Consider the following 25,557-nt stretch of genomic DNA (forward strand, 5'->3'; position numbering starts at 1 on the left):
CGTACACCCAAAATATCAGTATCTAGTATAAAATATTGGGTGCACGTTTGGCCCTAATTATTTGGTACACCTAAAATATTAAAGTACTTGTCCTAAATAATTTCTCTGGTATGAACTATCAGTTATACATTTGGCCTAATTCGGTGCACCCAAAATTGTAGGTATACATATCAAATAAAGCCAACATGTCTGCTACACTTGTGGACAAACTATTTGGTACACATATGTCAAAAATAGAAACCTCTAATATTATGAATCAAACAGTATACAGAAGAAGTATTTCTGTGAGCAGAAGTGTTTATTTCATTTCATGTAAACACCATGCATCCATACGGAGCAATAACAGGTGAGAGTCACCAGTTTGTTTTCAAGTAAACGATAGAGCGTTCCCAACTCATTTGATGATCTTCAGAGAGTGACACCACCTTTCTGTCTTGGTGTTAATACTAAGGTAAAAAAAAAGATGTTACTAGAGTTTAAAAATCACATCTGAGTAGGAAGTGAAAACGTCATTAAAAAGCATTTTCATTTCTAGTATAAAAAATATACATGCAAAGTACATTCATTGGTTGGTCATCATATAGCAAAGTATAAAGCATGTCATTACAGTGTAATTGTAGATGCATAATCTCATGGAGACCTGGGTAATTAGCAGAAAACAGACATTTTTAAGGTTGGTGAAAATATATATTTGTAATATAGAAAAACAATGTGCCCGTACTCTTAACAGCTTTTAACTGATAGCCAAAAATGTTGATGTGTTTTTGAATAAGTAACTATATAACAAAAATTGCAATTGTGGGTTATATATTACAGTACATTACACATTTAAATCAATACAGTACGCATTTTCTGTATGTGTGATAATGGTGGAAGATTTATTTTTTTTTTACCATTTAACACTCCGCTGTGTCTCATTTGCAGCACTGTACTTTATTATTATATTATAGTTTGCATGCATGTGCAATTCTAAGACGTTAGATGGCAGTAGTGTATAGACTACTGTGTGTTACCTTAGCCACATCGTCTTTGCCATTAAGTTGAATGTGCCAGTGTTTTCTTTTGTTGCATCTTAAAAAGTATTTATATTGTATGTATTGTACTTATTACACACCAGCGGTTTGATTGTAACTTGGATCTTACTACCAAATTTGGACGTGTTGAAATTGCCATATAAAATCACTAAAGGTAATTGGTAGCATGCCTAAGGCAAATCTAATGTAAATTAGCATCGAGCTGGAACAATATGAAAAGTTGTACTTTTGAGTGCCTTCTGTTTGCTTTGTTGGCATGGAAAATTGTAATATTACCTTGAAACAATCCGGCCGAGTCCGCTCCGAGTGCTGCTTAAGTGCTTGTTTCCTGGCCAAGTGCTTGAGCTGGTGTGAGTCTGAAACCTGACGTCACGTGCAACATAGGTATCAAAATGTGGCACCTCTTGATTTTACGTGAATCGGTACTGACTTTGGTCGGCATCTATAAAAGTACGGAATTTGACACTCAAATTGTTTGCAAGATTAATATTTTTGGGGGAAATACATTGCTTGAAAATAGTGAACTTTACACAGGATTTCTACGTTTGTTGTTTGGATAAGTAAAATATGTTTTTGTTGCGTTCGAGTGACTCTGTATTAGTGAAAAACTAACTTCAAAGGTAGGAAAAACTAGAAAATGTGAAGAAAACAAAGCTTTGGTCTAGTGGACTGCTATAAATATGATTAATGAGTTCACTTCAAGTATCAAGATGTAGTCCATCCTGAAAATGGCAGCCATCATTAATTTAAGATTATAAAAGCAGCATTGTCTTGTGTTTTAGAACACTTCTGGGAATTGTAAACTCACCCTGAGTCAAACATATTTGCTTTTGTTTTTTGGTGTTGTGTGCACTGAGACTACTTCCTCTTCCCGACAGTGAGGTGCGTCTTGCCTATGGCCTCGAGTCTCCTCCTTTCAGCCTCCTCCGCTTTCCTCCTCTCCTCTTTGAGCTCCTTGTATCGCCACTTGGGGATCTGCAGCAAGTGCCTACCTCCTCCATCTTTGGCACTGCTCTTCCTGCGCACCTTTTCTGGCTCATAAGTGGGTGTGGGGGCTTTGGACACCCTCACCTTGGGAATGGTCCATCCCGGCCTGACGCTGCTCCTCCTGAGCACCATGTGCAAGGGAAGCAGGCTGGGCCTTCGTAGCCCGGCTCCGGTAAAAGACAACATTTCCAAGCTGGAGCTCCTCGCTCGAGGCACTGCGTTCTGCGGCTGAAGGCTGGCCCGCCGGTCATGTGAGGGCTTGGGCACCAGTGTGACCCTGGAGTTCTGGAAAAGCTGGAGGTGGGTGTCCACCCTGTCCGGGTTGATGGCGCTGAGCTCTTTGGCTCGCTGCTGGCGGATGATCTCTGGAACCGCGTAGCGTCGTTTGCCCACACTCGGAGGGCTGTTTGGACACACCGTATGACAGGTGACTGCGATGAAGGGGCTCCTGATGGCTGTCGTCACACACACCAGGTGGTCAATTATGCCGGAGTCCTCAGGGTTGGTAACATTGGCGATGTTGAAGACATCGCGGACTGTGTCCGAGAAACGCTTAAGACAACCACGGGGCTCCCGGGCTTTGGACACCAGGGATGCCAGCGAGGGCCATTCTAGACTGTCAAAGCAAAATGGCTTTTAGTTCCCTTTATCAATTAAACAATCACTCATATTACTATTTAAAATACAATTAGGGTAGAAAACTTTTTACCTGTATGCATCGTTAATTTGGCGCGGGCAGGGTCGTTCCATGAGTCTGGCCATCACCCAAGCTGTTTCAAAGCGGCCAGTGAACAATGCCCATTCCCTGGCGGTCATTTGGCGGCCACAGTCCAGTGCATTCAGGGTGGCTCCTGCAAGCAACACAATTTGAAAAGGTATTAAATCAGATCTCTTAATGCTATTGTTTGGATCGTGCCACTTAAAGGGTTTCTCATTGTATCCCATTGGGTTGAGTTTTTTCTTGCCTTAAAGGCCTACTGAAACCCACTACTACCGACCACGCAGTCTGATAGTTTATATATCAATGATGAAATCTTAACATTGAAACACATGCCAATACGGCCGGGTTAATTTATAAAGTGCAATTTTAAAATTCCCGCCACACTTCCGGTTGAAAAACTCCTTTGGATATGATTTATGCGCGTGACGTCACAAAATCCATGTAAGTGGTTGGACCCCATCGGACCCGATACAAAAACCTCTTGTTTTCTTCGACAAAATTCCACAGTATTCTGGACATCTGTGTTGGTGAATCTTTTGCAATTTGTTTAATGAACAATGGAGGCTGCAAAGAAAAACGTTGTAGGTGGGATCGATCGGTGTATTAGCGGCTAAGTACAATACTTACAGCAACACAACAAGGACTACTTACTTAGCAGACGCCTAGCCGATGCTTGCCGCCAAACCCACGGATGAAGTCCTTCGTCGCGCCGTCGATCGCTGGAACGCAGGTGAGCACGGCTGTTGGTGGGAAGATGAGGGCTGGCTGGCGTAGGTGGAGCGCTAATGTTTTTAGCATAGTTCTGTGAGGTCCGGTTGCTAAGTTGCTAAATTAGCCTTAGCGTCGTTAGCAACAGCATTGTTAAGCCTTACCAGGCTGAGAATTTTTAACCGTGTAGTTACATGTACATGGTTTAATAGTATTGTTGGTCTTCTGTCTATCCTTCCAGTCAGGGGTTTATTTATTTTGTTTCTATCTTCATTTGAGAACGATGCTATCACGTTAGCTCAGTAGCTAAGTGTGTCACCGATGTATTGTCGTGGAGATAAAAGTCACTTTAAATGTCCATTTCGCGTTCTCGACTCTCATTTTCAAGAGGATATAGTATCCAAGGTGGTTTAAAATACAAATCCGTGATCCACAATAGAAAAAGGAGAGAGTGTGGAATCCAATGAGCCAGCTTGTACCTAAGTTACGGTCACTGCCTCTCAAGTCCTTCACTGTAATGTTCCTCATCTACCAATCTTTCATCCTCGCTCAAATTAATGGGGTAATCGTCGCTTTGTCGCTCCGAATCTCTCGCTCCATTGTAAACAACGGGGAATTGTGAGGAATACTAGCTCCTGTGACGTCACGCTACTTCCGGTACAGGCCAGGCTTTTTTTATCAGCGAGCAAAAGTTGCGAACTTTATCGTTGATTTTCTCTACTAAATCCTTTCAGCAAAAATATGGCAATATCGCGAAATGATCAAGTATGACACATAGAATGGATCTGCTATTCCCGTTTAAATAAAAAACATTCATTTCAGTAGGCCTTTAATGTGGACTCTGAGCCGAGGATGTCGTTGTGGCTTGTGCAGCCCTTTGAGACAGTTGTGATTAAGGGCTGTATAAATAAACTTTGATTGATAGACCCCCGCGACCCCAAAAAGGGACGAGCGGTAGAAAATGGATGGATGGATGATTGACTTTGAAGGCTGAAGTCCTCCTTGGTTATTTTATCCTAATGGCTTGTCTGAATAAGGCGAGGAGACTAGAATTGTAGATGAACAATTTGTTCTACAAACGAAGTACAAAAAAGTAGCAATACCAGCGCTGTGCTCTAAAAAGTCTGGCGCGCCCTCTCTAGATCACAGGTGTTAACCTCAAGGCTCGGGGGCCAGGCCCGCCACATGGTTCTATGTGGCCCGCAAAAGCCGGGAAATAATGTGCATCAATAAAGCACCTCATCATTTTTACTAAACTTATTACTTCTTTGAATTGTAACAGAACCATGACATGTATGGCATGTCTTCAAACTTGACAATTATCTGACCATGCAAAAACACTGTCAACAGGTGTCCAAAGTGCAGCCTGCAGCTCCATTTTGTTGAACTGCAGCTTATTGTTGGATAAAGAAATAACAGTCAAAATTGTCAAATCGTGACGCAATGCATCATTTATTTATTTTGTTAAAAAAAATTAAAAAAGGATAAAAACAGACATTTTATATACAGTATTTATTTTAAAGACTACCTAGGGTCAGCTTTGTGTGATAAGTGTTATTAAATTTTATAAGTGTGTTATTAATTATACAATTAAAATTTCAGCTTGTTCTCATTTCTTTTTTTTTTTACATTTTTACTGTTGTTTTTAGACAAATCTGACACTAAATGTTGTCTTTAAGTATATGTGATGTTTTTTACACTTTTTTAATAAAATAAAAATAAAGAAACCGCTATGTATTCCAAAAAAATGTTTTGTTAGAATTAAATTGTCCCCCTGACTTATGATTTCAAAAGCAAGTACATCATACATCAATGTGTACTTAAAAAACTGAAATACTCAAATCCATAGCGAATTGTGTAATAACGTAAAGAGGCGATTATGCATTATAATTCATATATATGCACTATAACATATTGCAGCCATAACTGCAACGTGGCCCACTGTGTCCATTAATCTTAATGCAAAAAAATATGACAAAATCCCAACAATTCGAGCCAATTCCACTGTATTTACAGACTAGAGGTAGAGTGACATTACCTGCCATCATGAGCGAGCGCACACACTCCACACGACCCTGCATGGCAGCTTTCATCAGAGCCGTGAAGCCGTGACAGTTTCTCCTCTCGATGTCCAAGCCTGAGTAGTAGTTAAGCAGGTAGTTGGTGATTGTCACGTGACCTGAAGACAAGACATACTTCTGATGTGTGTGACAATCGCACCATACAAGTTTGAAGAGAACAGCAAGAGTCGTACCTGCCTGTGCTGCAGTGATGAGGGCAGTGTTGCCTTCACTGTCCTGCCAGTTAGCGTCCAGATACGGACACTGAGACAGCGCTATGACAACATCGACGTAACCTTGGTAACAAGCAACCAGCAGCCCTGTCTGAGAGGGAGGAGGGGTAAAGAAATAAAAATGATAAGAAATGAGACAAGTGTGCACTGAAGTGCTGAGATATTACACATTGAAAGAAGAAAAACACTACACTTGATATGTAATTTGACGCGTTTTCCTTTTAAACTACAACGTTTTAAAAAATAAGCTCTGTCGTCTGAAAAGGTGTTGTTTGTGTGCAAATGCCGATCTGTGAGTGGGAGCTTGTGTTTGCCAAAATGACGAGTCAGTAAAACTGGAGTAAAAGTTCAGTACCTTTCCAGGAGTTTGATATGCCAAAACTAACAGAGGGATAATGGAGGGAGGAGAATTTAGGGTCTGGCTTGACATTTCTGCGGGTCCACTTGCACATTAAATATCTAATTAAAAAAACCTACAATGCGTTCTGTAGTTTCCAGGATAATTAAGAAATACATAAATTAAAAAGTACTACACAGGATTAATTACGTTTATGAAAAATACATGGAATGTATTTTTTTATTTGGTAAATCTCTAATTTATTGTATGTTTTACTACACAATACATACAATGTGTTATGATACAATCATTTTAGAATAGTTGCTGGTAAATTATTCTATACATTTCAATGCATGTTTTATAATGGAGTACTTGTATTTGTTTCCGTGACTATAATTTTAGTATGTATTTACAGTAGTAGAATAATTTTAATGAACTGCAATTGATTTCTATGAATTTATCATTTTTTTATTTTAATACAATACATAGTTTTTTCTATAGAATGCTAATATAATATTAAATCAAAATTAATACATTTGAATCTATAATTGTTATATATAATTGATATATATATATATACAGTATACGCCAAAAGTCTGGGCACACCTTCTCCTCATTCAATGTGTTCTTTATTTTCATGACTATTTACATTGTAGATCAGGGGTGGGCAATTAATTTTCACCGGGGGCCGCATAAGCAACCCGAGCACTGCTGGAGGGCCACACGACAATATTTCAATTACATTTTGCTCAATATTATTTTTGATATACCATAAGATAAATAATAATGATGATAATAATTAATAATAATAATAATAATAATAATTTCATTTAACCTAACTTAACTTTATACAAAAGCAGATTGCTTTTTAAGGTCACTTTATCCTGCATTATCCAACATTTTTCCCCATCAGATTTGGACAACCATCTGTTGTTAAAAATAGTTTTTAATCATATCTATTCTATATTGTTTTTTATATTGGTTTTATATGTAATTGTTTTTTTCTTTTTATTCAGTCATTGGTGGAGCTAAGGATAATATTTGAATATTGTTTGTAATATTGTTGTGCAGCACTTTGGAAACATTTTGTTGTTTAAATGTGCTATATAAATAAAGTGGATTGGATTGTCACACCCGCCAGCGTGTCCCAACACGCATTTACCTCTGTGAACAAGTCATTACCTGTGGTTGTCTCTTTAATTGACTGCATCAGAGCTCTCATCCAAAGTTAGCGAAAAACAGTCCATGTCTCCGGGCATTATCAGCGCAACAAAGTCCAATAAGCACTCCTTAATAAACTCTCCGTCAGAAAACGCCTTACTTTTTCTGGCGCTTTTGTGAGAAATGACGAAACTTGTCCTGACGGCTGCATCTCTGGGGGTGTGAAATATGGCACAAAGTCCTTGTTGGGTTTGCAGTTTTACCATCAACGCATCAGCCTCCCTTGCGCGCGCTTCATCAGACACATCCCGGTATTTTCCCTCGTGTTTCTTCGTGTAGTGGCGATTAAAATGATATTTAAACACAGCAACCTGTGTACCACACATTAAGCACACGGCTTTACCATTAATTTATGTAAAGAAATACTTGGCAGTCCATCTCTTGTTGGAAACACGCCATTCCTCATCAACTTTTCTTTTTTTAGCGTCTCATCACTTGTCTCTATGCACCTTCCCTCACAGGTTCCCTCCGGACATACGGCATAAATAACACATTTCAAAATAAAAGCAGCACAGTTGTATTGCGCGCACGACATAGATGTTTTTTAAACTTTATTTTGTAATTTGTAATTGCGCCGTTCAATTCACTCACAATCGCACACGCGCATACGTCCACACGGAAGTAATACAAATAACGCTTTTCAAAACAAAAGCAGCACTGTTGTATTGCACACTCGACATAGATACCTTTTTAAATTTATTTTGTAATTTATGATTGGCCTCACGCGGGCCGGACAGGGATGCGCAAAGGGCCGGATGCGGCCCGCGGGCCGTACAATGCCCAGGTCTGTTGTAGATTGTCACTGAAGGCATCAAAACTATGAATAAACATGTGGATTTATGTACTTCACAAAAAAAGGTGAAATAACTGAAAACATGTTTTATATTCTAGTTTCTTCAAAATAGCCACCCTGTTGTTCTGATTACTTTTTCGCACACTCTTGGCATTCTCTCGATGAGCTTCAAAGAGGTAGTCACTTATATATATATATATATATATATATATATATATATATATATATATATATATATATATATATATATATATATATATATATATATATATATATATATATATATATATATATATATATATATATATATATATATATATATACACACTACCGTTCAAAAGTTTGGGGTCACATTGAAATGTCCTTATTTTTGAAGGAAAAGCACTGTACTTTTCAATGAAGATAACTTTAAACTAGTCTTAACTTTAAAGAAATACACTCTATACATTGCTAATGTGGTAAATGACTATTCTAGCTGCAAATGTCTGGTTTTTGGTGCAATATCTACATAGGTGTATAGAGGCCCATTTCCAGTAACTATCACTCCAGTGTTCTAATGGTACAATGTGTTTGCTCATTGGCTCAGAAGGCTAATTGGTGATTAGAAAACCCTTGTGCAATCATGTTCACACATCTGAAAACAGTTTAGCTCGTTACAGAAGCTACAAAACTGACCTTCCTTTGAGCAGATTGAGTTTCTGGAGCATCACATTTGTGAGGTCAATTAAACGCTCAAAATGGCCAGAAAAAGAGAACTTTCATCTGAAACTCGACAGTCTATTCTTGTTCTTAGAAATGAATGTTATTCTGTTTGGGTGACCCCAAACTTTTGAACGGTAGTGTATATATATAGCATAATTTTCTCTCTGTAAGCCTAGGTTGTTTTTTTCATAAAATGTACAAACAATTTTCTTTTAAATATCTTAGTAGTGAATTAGGGTTTAAGAAATGTATATTTAAAATTTAGAATTAGGACAAAATGTCCCCCTCATTAGGAAACTAAGCAAAAATTAACATACCGTATTAGATCAAAATAAATCTTTCCAATTTTACTTGTCATACTTGTAATGTATAAGTAATTTAGTGTATTTTAATGTTTACAACAACAAAAAAACACTATCTGCGCTCTTGTTGGAAATAGCATCAACATTTTTTGACTGCCATCAACTTCTATGATTAAATATTGTAGATTGACGTGTTGTTAACTCCATGTACTGTGCCCTTTGGCAATGCAACTTTATTTGTACATATTTTTAGCAGGTTACACTGTGTTACTGTGTTCCTCCTCGAAGACATTCTGCGGCACAGACTTAATCAAAAGTTGTGTAATGACCTAGAGTCATATTTTTATACATTTATGGAAAAGGTTTATGACGGTGTTTGGGCCAACTTCCCTCATATTGGACATGCCCACACAAACACAAACTGAGCGTGTGTGTAAGGCAGAAAGACTCCTGTGACTTGTGCCTGCTGAAATAGAAGAAGTATATTTACTCTGCAATCTTAGTTTACATTTGCCAACAGTTTGGGAGCAAAGGGCATGACGTGCCGTACAAGACGAGCATTAATATCGCTCGTAATGCAGCTACTGCCATTTTGTGGAGTTAATAAAAACGTTATAAATAGAAACCCTCTGCGGCGATTTGTAGACCACACACCTGGCGGCCATAATTGGAGCATTTGTAATAATAAATGACATTCAAATTTAAATACAAGTTGCAAATGGGTCTGCAGTGACAAAGCATCATTCCTCATTGTAGTTGTTTAGTACTATTATTCTCTCTCTTGACCAGTGGTTGTAAAACCTTTTTCATTAAGTGCCACCTCAGAAAATATTTGTCTCTCCAAGTACCACTATAATGACCAACATTAAAATACAGTAGCGTGGTGGGCCTAGGTCAGGGGTCTTTGACCACTCTGATGCGGCTCAGCTGCATACTTACCGACCCTCCCGGTTTTCCCAGTATACTTAACAGTGTAGATGTTCTCCAGAAATGTGTTTGTCATTCTTTTTTGGTGTGGGTTCAAAGTGTGGCGCTTATTTGTAACGTAACAGTGTTAAAGTTGTTTTTGTACGACTACCGTCAGTGTAAGCTGTGTGGCTGTTGAACAAGTATGCCTTGCTGGCACTTACGTGGGCAAGCAAAAGCTGCATTCTACATGTGGCCAAGCAGGTACGCTGTTTGGGCAGGCTGTAGAGGGTGCTAAAAGCAGTGCCATCACGCTCTGATATTCGGGAGTCTCCCGGAAAAAATGAGAGGGTTGGCAAGAAAGACGCTATCAAGCGCCATTCAATTAAAAGTCGCGGGCCGCACTAACATTACATTTCTATATTGAGATGCGTGCCGGTGCGTGTGTCAGAGACCCCTGGTTAACATAGCGCAAAGCAATTTAAGCTTTGTATGCGGTGTTTTTCATTTTAAATTTTCAAAATTTTTTTGTGGCTCCCATTGTTTTCTTTAATTTGTGAAACTTTCCAAAATGGCTCTTTGAGTGGTAAAGGTTGCCGACCCCTGGCCTAGGTATTCATTAAAAACAAGGCAGAGGTTTTATTTAAAAAGTATATTTAATATTGATGTCCACTGTAACATTACACACAGTTTGAACAGTAACACTGTGTTTGAATATAGGAAAATAAAACACAAATCACTGAAGTAATTTTTTGGCGTACTACTAAATGGACCCCGTATACCAGAGTTTGAGAATCACTGTTCTAGACTCGTATTAATCTGCTTGTTAGACTAATGTTACGAAGCAATTGTTCTTCTTTTGTTTTGCTACCTTACATTCAAGATACGTAGCTTAGCAGTTAGCATGGTTTCTTGTCTCCTGTTCTTACTTGCTGTGTGGTATGCTGAGATATTCCTCGCCCTTCAGCAATAATACTCCTTGTTTGTTTGCCGTGATGAAGGTGTGTATTGGTAACATAGAAGCGGCTGCGTGCTGTGTATTGATATACTGTACTTTAGCTGTATTAGCGAGCCATTTATGTTAGGATGCTACATTACATTGACGACACATTTGTTACAGCTTGTCGCTTTCAGTTTTGCGGGACACTGCAAGAATGTGTCAACAGGCCTTGTGAAGTATAATTAAAATCTCTATCCTAAAACAAATTTGTATAATTTCTACTGTTTATTAGGTGTAACCCTAATAGATTAATCTATCACCATACATACATACAAACATACATACAATGTATGTACGGTAAGTTTGTTTGTATCTAGAACAGAAGAGCAACTACGAAATACTCCTTGCCAAAATTATCAAAGATAAGTCATTTACAGCTTTGTATTTGTTTGTATATAAATTAATTAGGGATGTTCCGATCAGGGTTTTAGCCTATGCTGTCGATTCTGATACCGATCATCCGGGAGTGATATTGGCCGATACCAATACCGATCAAATGTATTCAATGTATTCATGTTTCAGTGTATTTATTGTGAGTGTTATTGACAGTTGAACAATATCTACACCAGGGGTCACCAACACGGTGCCCGCGGGCACCAGGTCGCCCGTAAGGACCAGATGAGTCGCCCGCGGGCCTGTTCTAAAAAAAAAAAAAAAAAAAAAATTTTTAAAAAAAAATTAAATCTACATAGAAAAAACACAAGATACACTTTCAATCAGTGCATCAACCCAAACAACCTCCCCCATGCACACTCATCCACACCCACTCACACAAAATGGGTTATTTATTTCTGCTACCAATATTCTGGTTCCCACAACAGACAACACATCTGCAAGGGACACAGTCCCTGAAGCACACATGATTGTATAGGCTGCTGGTCCACTAACATTTTCATTAATTACTATTTTTTATGTAATTATTTTTATATTGTTTTACTTTCTTTTTTATCCAAGAAAATGTTTTTTATTTATTTATCTTATTTTATTTTATTTTTTAAAAAAGGGCCTTATCTTCAACAGACCAGGTTGTCAATGAAATTAGATTTGTTTAAAGGGTTTTTTAAACCAGGCCCAGTCCAGATAATGTCCAAGTCGGACTCAGCAACACACACCTTCATTCATGTACACAGAAAAAAATTAGGGAACACAACAGATTGCATATAATTTATAAACAAAATTACATTTTCAAAATAAGCATTTATGTACAGTCCAGATTATGTCCAGGTCACTCAAATTAGGGAACACAACAACATATATCATATAATCTATAAACAAAATTATACTTTCAAAATAAGCCTTTGAGGACTTCTCATCTTTTTTTTAATGTTTTTTGGCATCATTATCGTTTTCAACCATGTAACTTTCTAAAGTTAGAAAATACTGAATAAATGTTTTAAAGAAAGTAATACTAAGTGAATATCTGTTTTTGGCCTTAAAAATAAACATTTTACCGAGTACTATGATTAAATTGACTAAATCATGATTGTCAATGAACTCTCCTAAAATAACAGAAAACACATCAAGCTTCATAAACAAACCAATCCTTAAACACATTTTTTCAACTTCCACCCAAAACAAAGACACAATATGACAATACCAAAACAAATGCAGGGTGGATTCAGGCTCCTGACAACAAAATCAGCAATCATCTGACTCTGTCATATTCCATAATTTTAACATTTTCCCTGTGGGTAAGAAGTTATAAATAATTTTAATTTGAAAATAACGATTTTGCACATCGATAGTGGTTTTATAGATTAGTTTGAATATGGCATCCCATGGCAACGGGCAGTCAAAAAAGTCATCCCATTTTCCATTTGTGTTGTATGAGGCAGCCTTCAAAGATTTCTTTATTAAATAAAAATTATATATTTTTCTATTTATTTTAGTTCCTTTTTGCCAACTAGAATTTCTTATTAGAGGTTTACAAACTAATAATTTAGTAGTTCTATAATTAATTATTTGTTTCCATCTTTTCCCAATTACTCCAGTTAGTTGATAAAATGAAAAGCTGGAGCAAGCATCACCATACATAGCTCTAAATTCATCATACTTCATAATTTTACCCTTCTCATTGATAATATTGACAAAAATGATTCCTCTTTCAAACATATTTTTCCAAAAGAAAGGCTTTCCATCTATTACAATATTAGAGTTCATCCATATTAACTGCTGCAAAATATCGTCTCTTTTTTCTGGCACATAAAATTGAAAACACCACTATGAGTGGATTGTCTCCCAGCAGACTCTCTGGGAGGGGATCACTTGTAAAAAAGGATACAATTTATTTTGATACAGTACATGTTTTTTGTCCAACAGGACATTTGTGTACCACTCAATGTTTAAATACATCTTTGGAACAATTGATGCTTTTAAAGACAGACACATAGCTTCAAGGTTGAGAAGTTTCAGGCCCCCATATTCATAGTCTTTGTACAAAACCTTTCTTTTAATCTTTTCTGGTTTGCCGTTCCAGACAAAATCGAAGACCCTCTGCTCATAAATCTTAAAAAAGTTTTGTGATGGAGCTGGTAATGACAAAAACAAATAAATAAATTGAGGAATAATTAATGAGTTGGCAATAGACATTTTACCATACAAGGTTAAGGATTACCCTTTCCATAATTGCATAATTTTGTCCAGCTTTCTTAGTCGATTATCATAATTTACTGAGCCTAGATCTTCCAGATTTTCTGGGACAACAACACCAAGTATGTTAACTGGTCCATCTGTCCACAAAACAGGCACTTTGCATTCCATTCGAAAGGACGTTCCCTTTAGATTTCCGATCCTTAACATTTTACATTTATCATAATTAAGCTTAAGGCCAGATTGCTGTGAAAATAGGTCCAAAAGATTAAGAAGGTTCCGCAAACAATGAGGAAAAATCTTATCTTTGTGAATCAGCCTTTTCTGACATGAACTTCATCAAGAACAAACACAGAACACGCCTCACTGATGCACATCTGCAAGACTCCCTCAGAGTTGCAGTGTCAAGTTACACACCAGAGTACAACACACTAGTTAACAGCATGCAATGCCAGGCTTCTCACTAATTGACAAAGAAACAGATAACAGATTTGGTGTCCAGTTCAAAGTGTGACATGATTTAAAAATTTGAGAGTTTACTTTTGTATTTTACATGAGTTATTATTTGTACAAACATGGTGCAAAGTAATTCATGATTTGTTAAAAAATGTTAGTGGCTATCTAGTTAAAATGGGATATTGTGATTTCACAAGACTGTCTTAGAAGTGATCATTTGAAAATGTTCAATTTGAAAAATGTGCACTTAGAGAAAATATAAAAATAAAGTGTTGCATATTGATATTTATCTGTTTCTATATATATTTATTGTGAGAAATCATTAAGATGATCAGTGTTTCCACAAAGATAAATATAATTAATTATTAACAATAACAGAGTTAAAGGTAAATTGAGCAAATTGGCTACTTCTGGCAATTTATTTAAGTGTGTATCTAACTGGTAGCCCTTCGCATTAATCAGTACCCAAGAAGTAGCCCTTGGTTTCAAAAAGGTTGGTGACCCCTGATCTACACAATATTTAAACTACTTCCTTGTCTATTTTATTACATACAATTGTTTGATCTAAACAAAGTCAATAGTAGATAATAACTGAACAAACACAGAAACTACTATCGACTACTCATTTGAGTCATTTTTCTTTGCCCTTAATGTCCACCTAAGTACTATGTAAAAGTTCAGTCACTCTTTTGTAGCAGGTATGTCTTCCATTTAGCTCACTATTCTCACATTTAACACACTTTTCTCACATTTACCGGTAGTTAATTTTTATCAAATTTAAGTTCAAATTAAATGATGAATCTAAATGTTAAATATAAATCTTAAATCTAAATGTTATATCCAAACCTAAATGTTAAATATAAATCTTAAATCTAAATGTTATATCCAAACCTAAATGTTAAATATAAATCTTAAATCTAAATGTTATATCCAAACCTAAATGTTAAATATAAATCTTCAATCTAAATCAAAGTGGTAAATCTAAATCTACATTTTAAACCTATACCTAAATCTAAATGTTAATCCTAAATCTAAATGTTACACCTAAACATAAATGTTATGTGTAAATCTAAATGTTAAATCTAAACCTAAATGTTAAATTTAAATCTTAAATCTAAATTTGAAATCTAAACCTAAAAGTAGAATCAACATTTTAAATTTAAAAGTAAATGTTCAATCTAAATCTTAAATCTAATTGTGAGCGCTAAATGTTGAATCCGAATCTAAATCTTAAATCTAGATGTGAGCGCTAAATCTTTCGCCAAGTATATAGATGAATATTTATAGAATGTCAATATTCCACCCATTCGAGGCCTCTCAGCTGCAAAGCCACGCCCACTCTGCCTCTCAGTGCACGACAATCCTACATATTTCTTACTGTACAAGCAGGAAACATGACAGATGCTTAACGACAAATGAATGCCAATAAAGTGGCATATTGTCAAAAATGTTAGCTCTAAACGTGTGAGTGTGCATGGTCCATCCATCCATTTCCTACCGCTTATCCCTTTCGGGGCCGCGGGGGGTGCTGGAGCCTATCCCAGCTGCATTCGGGCGGGAGGCGGGGTGCACCCTGGACAAGTCGCCACCTCACCACAGGGTATTTTGCATAAAGTCAAGATGCTCAAACACCTGATCGCTTCACTTCCATGTTTGACAATGAATGGATGCTGTAGCAGCCAGTTGACACGCTCGCTTTGGATGTGTTATTATGGATGTCTTGTGAGCCAAATGGTAAAAATGTGATCATAGTGAGTGGAGCCTATCCAGCGCAGCAAAATAATGAAAGACACATACAAATAGAAATACAGTTTAGGTGTATTCATGCCTCCGTATTAGAAGCAATTCCATTCATTGTCAAATGCGGAAGTGAAGAGATCAGCTGTTTGAGCATCTCTTTATGCAACACACCATGTGCACTCACGTTTGGAGATGACAATTTTTAAAATCCATCCATTTGCTGCCACTTGTCCATCTCAGGGTCGCGGGGTGGCTGGAACCTATACCAGCTGCATTTGGGCCAAAACAGACAGGCAACATTTACACTCACATTCACACACTAGGGCCAATTTAGGGTTGCCAATCAGCCTATCCCCAGGTGCATGTCTTTGGAGGTGGGAGGAAGTATGCAGCTTTATTGGCATTATTTTTGTCATTAAGCATCTGTCATGGCTCCTTCTTCTGCAGTGACAAATATGTAGGAGTGTCGTGCACTGAGACACAAATGTGTATGCGCAGCTTGGCTGCTGAGAGGCTTCGGATTAGTGGAATATTGACATTTTATAAATACCCATTTTTACACTTACATTTAGCAGTCACATTTAAATTTAAGATATGGATTTAAGATTTAAATGTAATCTATAGATTTTAGATTAAACATTTAGATTTAGATTTAACTTTTAGGTTTAGATTCAACATTTAGATTTATTATTAGATTTAACATTTAGCGCTCACATTTAGATTTAAGATTTGGATTCAACATTTAGATTTGACATTTAGCGGTCACATTTAGATTTAAGATATCGATTTAAGATTTAAACTATAGATTTATATTATACATTTAGATTTAGCTTTTAGGTTTAGATTTAACATTTAGATTATTATTAGATTTAACATTTAGCGCTCACATTCAGATTTAAGATTTGGGTTCAACATTTAGCGGTCATATTCAGATTTAAGATATGGATTTAATATTTAAATTTAAGATATAGATTTTAGATTTAAACATTTATATTTAACGTTTAGGTTTAGATTTAACATTTAAAATTAACATTAAGATTTAAGATTTAACATTTACATATAACATTTAGCGTCAACATTTAATTTGAACTTTAAAAATTAGCTAAATGTGAGAAATATATCTGTGAGAAAAGTGTGACTGAAATTTTACATTTGGCACCCCATAGTGTTCAGGGAATTATTCACTAAATGTGTAAACCTGACAAAAACAGAAAAACATAATTTTGAGATAATATGGACCTAAATCAATCTAGAATCGATCATTAACCAATACAACCCTTGGTATCGACACTACCAATATATGGATCAATTCTCCCTCCCCTAACATGCTGTGCGCTGACTGTGACAATGCTGACACACCAACAGTTTATTTCTTTATTTAACTCTTATTAATCCAATCCAATCCAATCCACTTTATTTATATAGCACATTTACACAACAAGAATGTTTCCAAAGTGCTGCACAGCCATGTTAAAAACAATATTAAAAACAATATTAAAAACAATATTAAAAATAATATTAAAAACAATATTATGCTACACCAATGACTGAATAAAAACAAAGAATAAATGAATAGAAAACCAATACAGAGACAACATAAAAAATAAATATGATTAAAAACTATTTTAAAGGGTAAAACCAATTAAAACAGTAAAATAGACATCAAAATGTATAACCCTAACCCTAACCACACAGGACAACAGAGGACAGAAGACCACACAACTCACGTAGTGTTAAAAGCCAAAGCATAAAAGTGGGTCTTAAGACGAGACTTAAAACACTCCACTGTGGGAGCAGTTTGAACATGGAGGGGCAGAGTGTTCCAGAGTTTAGGGCCGACCACAGAGAAGGCCCTGTCTCCCCTGGTTTTAAGTCTCGTCCTGGGCACCACGAGCTGGAGCTGGCTCTCGGACCTCAGAGCGCGCGCAGGTGTGTAAATTTGGATGAGGTCCGAGATATACTGAGGTGCCAGTCCATGTAAAGCTTTAAAAACAAACAGCAAGGATTTAAAATAAATTCTAAAATGAACAGGGAGCCAGTGCAAACTCCGAAGAATTGGGGTTATATGCTCACGTTTCCTGGCCCCTGTTAAAAGTCGTGCTGCCGTGTTCTGGACTAACTGCAACCGGGAGAGAGCTTTTTGGCTAATTCCAGCATAAAGTGCATTGCAGTAGTCCAGGCGACTTGAAATAAAAGCATGCACGACTTGTTCAAAAAGGTTAAAAGATAAAAATGGTTTTACCTTTGCTAAAAGACGAAGATGATAAAAACACGATTTTAAAACGCCATTGACTTGTTTGTCAAATTTAAAATCGCTGTCTATAGTGACGCCAAGGCTGGTGACTTTAGGACGCACATGATTTTGCAATGGTCCCAAGTCAGTGAGGGCCGGACCAAAAACTGAAATTTCCGTTTTTCCCTCATTCATTATTAAAAAATTCTGGGCTAACCAAGCCTTGACATCACATAGACAGTTGAGAAGGGGTGTCAGGGGGCCGTAGCCTTTTGAAATTGGCATATACATTTGGCAGTCATCTGCATAAAAGTGATAAGACATTCCATGTTTCTTAAAAATCTCTCCAAGAGGGAGAATGTACAAGGAACACAGGATGGGGCCTAGAATGGATCCCTGGGGGACACCACAGTAAAGCGGAGCAGAAGAAGAGGTGGCGTCCCCCAGCCTGACAGAGAAGGACCTCTCTGACAGGTAGGATCTGAACCACTCTAATGCAGTCCCCCTGACACCCACACAGTCTCTCAGGCGGTCTAAAAGAATTGTGTGGTCGACTGTATCAAAGGCAGCTGTAAGATCTAAAAGCACTAAAATGGCAGAGCTACCAGAATCAGACATTAAAAGCAAGTCATTAAAAACCTTTAAAAGTGCAGATTCAGTACTGTGCAAAGCCTTGTATCCAGACTGAAATGGATCTAAAGTGCTATTTTCATCTAAAAAAGGCTGCAGTTGCGCTAAAACACATTTCTCCAGAATTTTTGACACAAAAGGTAATTTGGAAATGGGCCGATAATTTGACAAACATGTCGGATCTAGACCTGTTTTTTTTATCAAAGGCTCGACAACAGCTCTTTTACAAAAAGAGGGGACACAGCCAGAAATCAAGCTGCTGTTGATGATGTCCCTAACAGACAAGTCAATAGTGTCCCAGATTTCTTTAAAAAAGCGAGGGGGGACTGGGTCTGTCAAAAGTATTAATCTACTTGTTGGTTTCCTGTTACTGCTTATTTTCTGCTGCAACGTGGTGCCATCTATACTTCTTCAACTGTACTAGGCACTTATTTCTTGGTGTTGTTTAAAGCTATCCAAGCGGTTACCTTAGCTATTAGCATACCTGTTGGTGGCTTGCTCTCCGTGTGTAACATGTTTAGCCTCGCCCTCCAGTGATTATGATACTTAAAATACTAAGAAATGTAGTTTATTTGCTGTAATGAGGTGATTATTTTTGGTTTGGTCCATTATGTGTATGGAGACACATAATCTGCTGCTATACAGTTGTCAGCTAAAAATAAATACAGCGTCAGCCAGAGGGGATTGGCGTTTGTGATCGGCATTAAAAGGCATTAATCAATGGCAATCTGTTTTCCCGAAGTCTTCAAATATTGATTGGTAGCCGTTCCATTGGCACATCCCTAACATTAATTCCTAAAACCTGGAAAATAATATAATACTAAGCCTTACCCAAGTAAATAAAGTGAAATTGATCAGAAAATATACAGCATATCTATCTATATAGATAGATAGATAGATAGATAGATAGAATGTATATATAAAATGTATTTAGAAACTTTTCTAAATAAAGGGGACGACAAAAAATGGCATTATTGGCTTTATTTTAACAAAATATCTTACAATATATTAAACATAGGTTTCTTATTGCAGTTTTGACCTTAAATGAAATAGTGAACATACTAGACAACTTTTCTTACATTAGTAAGGAAGCAAATGAAGGCTCCTAATTTAGTCTGCTGACATATGCAGTAACATATTGTGTCATTTATCATTCTATTATTTTGTCAACATTATTAAGGACAAGTGGTAGAAAATGAATGATTAATCTACCTGTTAATTTACTGTTAATATCTGCTTACTTTCTCTTTTAACATGTCATATCTACACTTCTGTTAAAATGTAATAATCACTTATTCTTCTGTTGTTTGGATACTTTACTTTAGTTTTGGATGATACCACAAATCTAGGTATCGAGCCGATACCAAGTAGTAACAGGATCATACATTGGTCATGTTTTAAGTCCTCATGTGTCCAGGGACATATTTCCTGAGTTTATAAACATAATATACATTTTCAAAAGACGAAAAAAGTGATGCATGTTTAGCTATTCCTCGTCCTGCAGGGATGATACTTGTAAGAAACGTACTTTATTTGTCGCCATAGAGACAAAGAGGGGCGGCGTGGCACCTTCTACCATCCTAGTCACGTCCGTTGCGTCCTTGGGCAAGACACTTCACCCTTGCTCCTGATGGCTGCTGGTTAGCGCCTTGCATGGCAGATCCCGCCATCAGTGTGTGAATGTGTGTGTGAATGGGTGAATGTGGAAATAGTGTCAAAGCGCTTTGAGTACCTTGAAGGTAGAAAAGCGCTATACAAGTATAACCCATTTATCATTTAGAAGTAGCTACAACACTGCAAACTGTGGACTGCTGGACGTTAGCCGCCAGCTAGCTAGCCATGTCTTAAAGCACATCTTCCTGAGGCCGTTTCAGTGTTATACCTTCACCTTTATCGTTAGTTTTTAAGCCAAAATGCGTCCGTTCTCCCTTTTCTCTCTGCACACATTGTCTGCTTGTAAGTACTTTGTGATTGTGCGTTGCCGAAAATGCTCCTCTACTCGTAAAACCAGCAATGTCACGACGTAACAAAATAACAATATAAAAAGGGGGGGACCGGTACTTTTTAGAGGCGGTATAGTACCGAATCTGCAATCATGATCATAATTAAAGATACAAGTAATTTTTTATTTACTTTCCCTAAATATCTAAACGTATTCCTATTCTCTTCATGTCATATTATGCTGGCGCTGTTGTTTTTAGGTTATAGAGTTTTTACCCAATCAGAAATTAGCTAGCTTATGTTGCCATGCTGTACCAAATCTGCCCGAGGCCTTCAGAATCAACAATGCGGGGTGTCTGTGCACTGTAAGTGAACGGGCACATACACTGACAGTTGCGATAGCCAATCAGATCACGAGTTGTTATCAGTAAGGCCTTCTAGCTGGCCTAAGGCAGATATATATTGTGATGTTATGAGCTAGGTAACATAAGAACTCCATTATCCAGCATGCCACAGTAGTGAAGAGCATGTTTAGGTTGTTGAATGTAGCCTTGCCGGCAGCGGGATGTTATTGATGAGCACGCTGTGGAGTAAACTTTAAGATCTCAGCCAACATGCCTCGTCTGCATACATATGTTTGCAAGGCCATTTTCAAGAAGGACATTTAAAGAGAAACTACATCTTGTGAGAACATGTCAGCCAACCCCGGAAGCTAGCTCAGCTAGTTCGGATATTTTATTTCTTTATTTGTTCACGTTTAACATGTTTTTTGCAATTTTAATTTTGACAGTACCACATACGATATGTTTTAACTGCTGATGTAGGTTTATTGATTTTTAAATGCGCCAGAAAAAAACCCTGTTATGTACAATGCCCATTAGTGTGTAAATGTGTTTCTGTATAGTATTTATCTAGCAATGGTCATTCCCATCACATAAATGATGGTATTTTGAGAGGTAATCATTGAAGTCGGACATCACTAAAGGTGTATGTGGGAAACGCACGGCCCTCCACTGCTAGTACAGTACAAATCTGATATATACATACTTAAAAAGTATAAAAATATATAACCTAAATATATAAACTAAAATCGAATTAGAAACGCAGCAGGGTTTTTAACTATTGCCCTTAGCGCCAGCTACTTTTGAAATGAGGATTTATAGTCTGTGTGTAAAGGACATGATGTAAAACAAACAGAACACAAGTGAACAATTAAAACGAGCCAGGCTGTCAGCCAAGTGCACGTAATCTCATTAGTGTTGTCAGGCTTGGGAGCCTCAAGGCGACAAAGCGGGGAGTGTTTCTAGGGAATAATTGGCCGATTGTCGGGAAAAACTTTTAAACGTGTGGCTCTGGTCTACATAGATCTGTCTGGGTGGGGGGACACAGACATTCACACGCACACACATGCAACCCTTTAAAACCTAACACAAGAACAGAGAGCATTGTCTTTTTTTATGTAGGCTGAATAAAAAGTGCAGATTTTCATTACTTTGTCATTCCTCACTTTAATCTCTATGTTCCAATACAGCTGATCCCTGTTGACCTCTGCTATGCTCCAATGTAATCCCCAAATGTAATGCAAACACAATTTACTTGGATATTGATGTACTTAGAAAGTTAAATCTGCACAATTAAATTCTTTGTAAAGGTAGCTTGGCAGATACGTACATATGTTGATCTAAAGGTAGATATTCTTGACACTGCTGCAGCAAAGAAAGAACTAGAACATCTTATACAACAGATCTACTTGGATTTACACTTCCGCTGAAATCAGTGTCAGTGGGTTACAGTCCAGCTGACACATGCAAAAAAAAATATTGAGTCATCTTATTAGCACATGCAGTAATCTGGGGAATATCCAGTGCTGGGAATAGACCAGTTTATCATTGGCTAATATCACAGCACAACATTGCAAATTCCTCTCATATCCTGATTATTATTTCAGTCGGATACTAGATGCCATGCTGGTCCCGAGGCCATGTTCCAGTCAATGTCTAGTTGCTATATGACTTTGATTTTTCCATTCATTCACGTTAGCAGGCATAGTTTCATACTTTCATCACAGCACACACATATACGTACGTGTGGTGGTCCTACCTTGTCTACTAATCTCTATTTATTTGGAAAATGTGGTGAAAGGGAGGAGAGTGGGGGGCCAACAAGCACAGTGCATGGCCTCATTGAAAGTGAATGGATTCTCTGTGTATGTATTTATTGAGGCAGGGACAGTCTTTTCCTGGAAGGGGTTAAAAAGGACACTATGGCTATGTCCCCATGTACACTGGCAGAGGAAACACCTCCGAAACAGTACAATTTGGAGATATCAAGGGTTGGTAATTTACTTTATTTTAGTTGTATAGAGGGACAAGCAGTAGAAGATGGACGGGTGGGTGGATATACAGTACTAAGGCTGCAATGATTAATTTGATTATGGAGTTGAGTTATTTCGAACATTCATACAATTGATTAATATTTCCAGCTTCTCAATACAACGTGTCCGAAAGGGAGTAAGAAGAAGCAGTGCTTATTTGATCATACCCCCATATAACACATTTGTTTGTACTCAAGCTGTAACACAACAGTGAATAAATAGATAAAAACGTAAATAAATAGTCTTTACATAAATAAACAAAGTTCTAGTGAATAAACAAAGTAAGAAAAAAGCTTTGTTTTATATTCATTACATTAACTTATAGATTGATACGTGTTCAAATGTTAATTAAAATCAGGGATGGGTACCTATCAGTACAAATATCATTTGTACTGATATCGGCACAAACAGTAGATGTTGTTGGTACTTATGTGTGTGTTTATGTGGTATAAAAGGTAAATTAGTTTCCATAAAACAAACTTTTTTTTTATTTAACAGTGAGCTGATAATGATAACTGTGCTGTCCAGTTGTTATATCTTGTTTTCTTACACTTCTGAGTCTCGCTTGCAAGTATGAATTCATTTCAGTTGGTCCTAGTTGTGTTGCTTCAGTCAGGAAGTAGTGTTTGCCATCGAGGTCATGTATTTTGTTTAGTCCTACAAAGTGTTCATACTGTATTGTACTTATTACACACCAGCTGTTTGACTCCAACATGCATCTTAGTTGTAGTGTTGATTACTAAATTATGAGGTGTTGAAATCGCCATGTAAAATCGCTAATGCTAATCTGTAGCATATATAAGACATATCCAACACTGGCGCATTTTGAAAAGTGGAGCCTTACTTTTGAGCGCTTTCAGGCATGTTTGCTTTGTTGGTATGGAAACATTACTATGTTTGCCCGCCAAGTGCTTGAGTCGGTGCCAAGTCTGCCACCGGATGTGACGTGACAACAATAGTATCGAAATATGGCACCGCTTGCTTTTACGTGAATCAGTACCCATTCCTTCTTAAATAGTATGTTCCAGTCTACATGCCTTGGATAACCTTAGTTTTTCATTACAGTACCTAAGACATATGAAATGTAAACAAAAGGCATTCTACAAAACACCTTCTGTAACTTGCCGAACAACCACTTAGTTTGGTTCCTACCAGTAGTGTGGAACATGGAATTTGATCAGGACTGGTTGACTTCTGAGTCATTGCTCATCTGTCTAATGATGATAAAACTGTAAGGATATCGGGGTTTTACACATATTTGGAGATGACATTAAGAAACACTACAACAGTGTTACGTGGAGGTCAGACCGGATCCTTCCCCGAGGCCTTAAAATAGTCCCGTAAGCTTCTGCACAAATCTCGGGCTTAATTATTTCTCTACAGAAACTGATGTGCCTCAACGGAACCCGCCTCAGTGTGTCAGCAAGATAGAGCGTTTGTTTTAGAACTCCTCGTATTATTATGCAACTTTTTGTCAGTGAGCAACCTATGTTCTACTTTATCATGTTATAAGCAGAATATTGTGCACATTTTTATTATTTTACGAGGTAAATTAAGACACCAATTAAAGACTTTTTGCAATGTTATCAGCTATTCTTAGCTACACTGCAATAAATAACAAAGACTAGATTTTAGAGGGAAAAAAAACTACAAACAAGCAAAAATATTTTCCCATGCAGCTATAGTTTTACTTGATAAAACAATCTCCATTAAATTGTGTACATCTAATAATTAGCAGGACTTTTATTCAAGCAATGAGAAAACAAGCATTATTTCTCTTGCAATTCTTAAATTAAGCATGTTGCAGAGTCTTTAATGATAATTTGTGGGGGAAACCAAAATATATTTTTGGAATAATTTTTATCAACTTTTACTATACTATACTATAATAGACAAAATATAATTATTCATGCTAAAATTAAGATTATGATTTAAAGTCAATGGCTAAAAATAAGTAAATAGCTCTAAAAACTAGGGGAATTTCTAGAAATAAAAAATGTAATCTTAACAAGTGGCATCTAATTTAATTTAATTTAGCTTGTACATAGGTAACCTCAGTTTGAAGTGAAGGGTTCTTCAAACCCTCTTTTCTTAAAGCTACAGTACATTCCCTGGGAGTTATTAGAATAATAAAGTGTCCTACCTTGTTGTTCCGGTCCGTCTGCTTGACCTCGGCCTCCGTGAGTCCCTGCCGTATCATGATCCGTACTATAGCGGCGTTTTTGCTGCAGCACGCCCGGAAGAACGTCATCAGCTCCGGACTCGGTGGGGACGGGGAGCGCTCCGAGTCCGCGAACGCATCATCGGGCGGGTAAAAGGAGTCGTCCGACGCGATGCTCCTTGTGTCGTCCAAGTCCTCAAAGTCCACTTCTTCAAAATCCTCGTCATCTTCTTCTTCTTCGTCATCCTCCTCCTCAAAGTCTTCATCAGGGTCCTCCCCCGCTACGGTCGGGTGGATTTGAACGATTCCCCCGCCGGCTTTCTGCTGCTGGAGCGGCTTGACCCGGAGCGACGATGCGACTCCTCCATCTCTATCGTCCGTGATCAGCACCATCTAAGCCCCGAAACCAGCCGAGCAAGCGCAGCCTGG

General features: G+C 37.4%; 2 protein-coding genes across 4 annotated transcripts in view; both read right to left on the reverse strand.

Moving 5' to 3' along the window:
- Window positions 1–264: 264 nt before the first annotated feature.
- On the reverse strand, window positions 265–25,532 carry ankrd33ba (ankyrin repeat domain 33ba). Its single transcript, XM_062021151.1, has 5 exons — window positions 25,111–25,532; window positions 5,705–5,834; window positions 5,489–5,629; window positions 2,731–2,872; window positions 265–2,637 (listed from the first exon to the last, which is right to left on the reverse strand). The coding sequence occupies exons 1-5, from the start codon at window positions 25,519–25,521 to the stop codon at window positions 1,893–1,895; spliced, it is 1,569 nt and encodes a 522-aa protein (XP_061877135.1). The 5' UTR covers window positions 25,522–25,532; the 3' UTR covers window positions 265–1,892.
- Window positions 25,533–25,548: 16 nt separating this feature from the next.
- Window positions 25,549–25,557, reverse strand: part of ropn1l (rhophilin associated tail protein 1-like) — a 43,451-nt gene continuing 43,442 nt past the window's right edge. For 2 of the 3 annotated variants that reach the window (XM_062021153.1, XM_062021152.1), the window contains one exon: window positions 25,551–25,557. This exon is cut by the window's right edge and continues 146 nt beyond it. The gene's annotated coding sequence lies outside the window, so the exon portion shown is untranslated. The other variant, XM_062021155.1, reaches the window with a different exon arrangement.

Source organism: Entelurus aequoreus, linkage group LG15 (assembly GCF_033978785.1).
Source record: "Entelurus aequoreus isolate RoL-2023_Sb linkage group LG15, RoL_Eaeq_v1.1, whole genome shotgun sequence".
Taxonomy (NCBI): domain Eukaryota; kingdom Metazoa; phylum Chordata; class Actinopteri; order Syngnathiformes; family Syngnathidae; genus Entelurus; species Entelurus aequoreus.

Bases quoted from the DNA above. Each gene is read 5' to 3' on its own strand.
- ankrd33ba (XM_062021151.1), bottom strand. From the start codon at position 25,521: ATGGTGCTGATCACGGACGATAGAGATGGAGGAGTCGCATCGTCGCTC. The intron at 2,873-5,488 runs GTAATGTCACTC...TGTTGCTTGCAG, and splicing joins GCGCTCGCTCATGATGGCAG to GAGCCACCCTGAATGCACTG. The intron at 2,638-2,730 runs GTAAAAAGTTTT...TTGCTTTGACAG, and splicing joins CAAATTAACGATGCATACAG to TCTAGAATGGCCCTCGCTGG.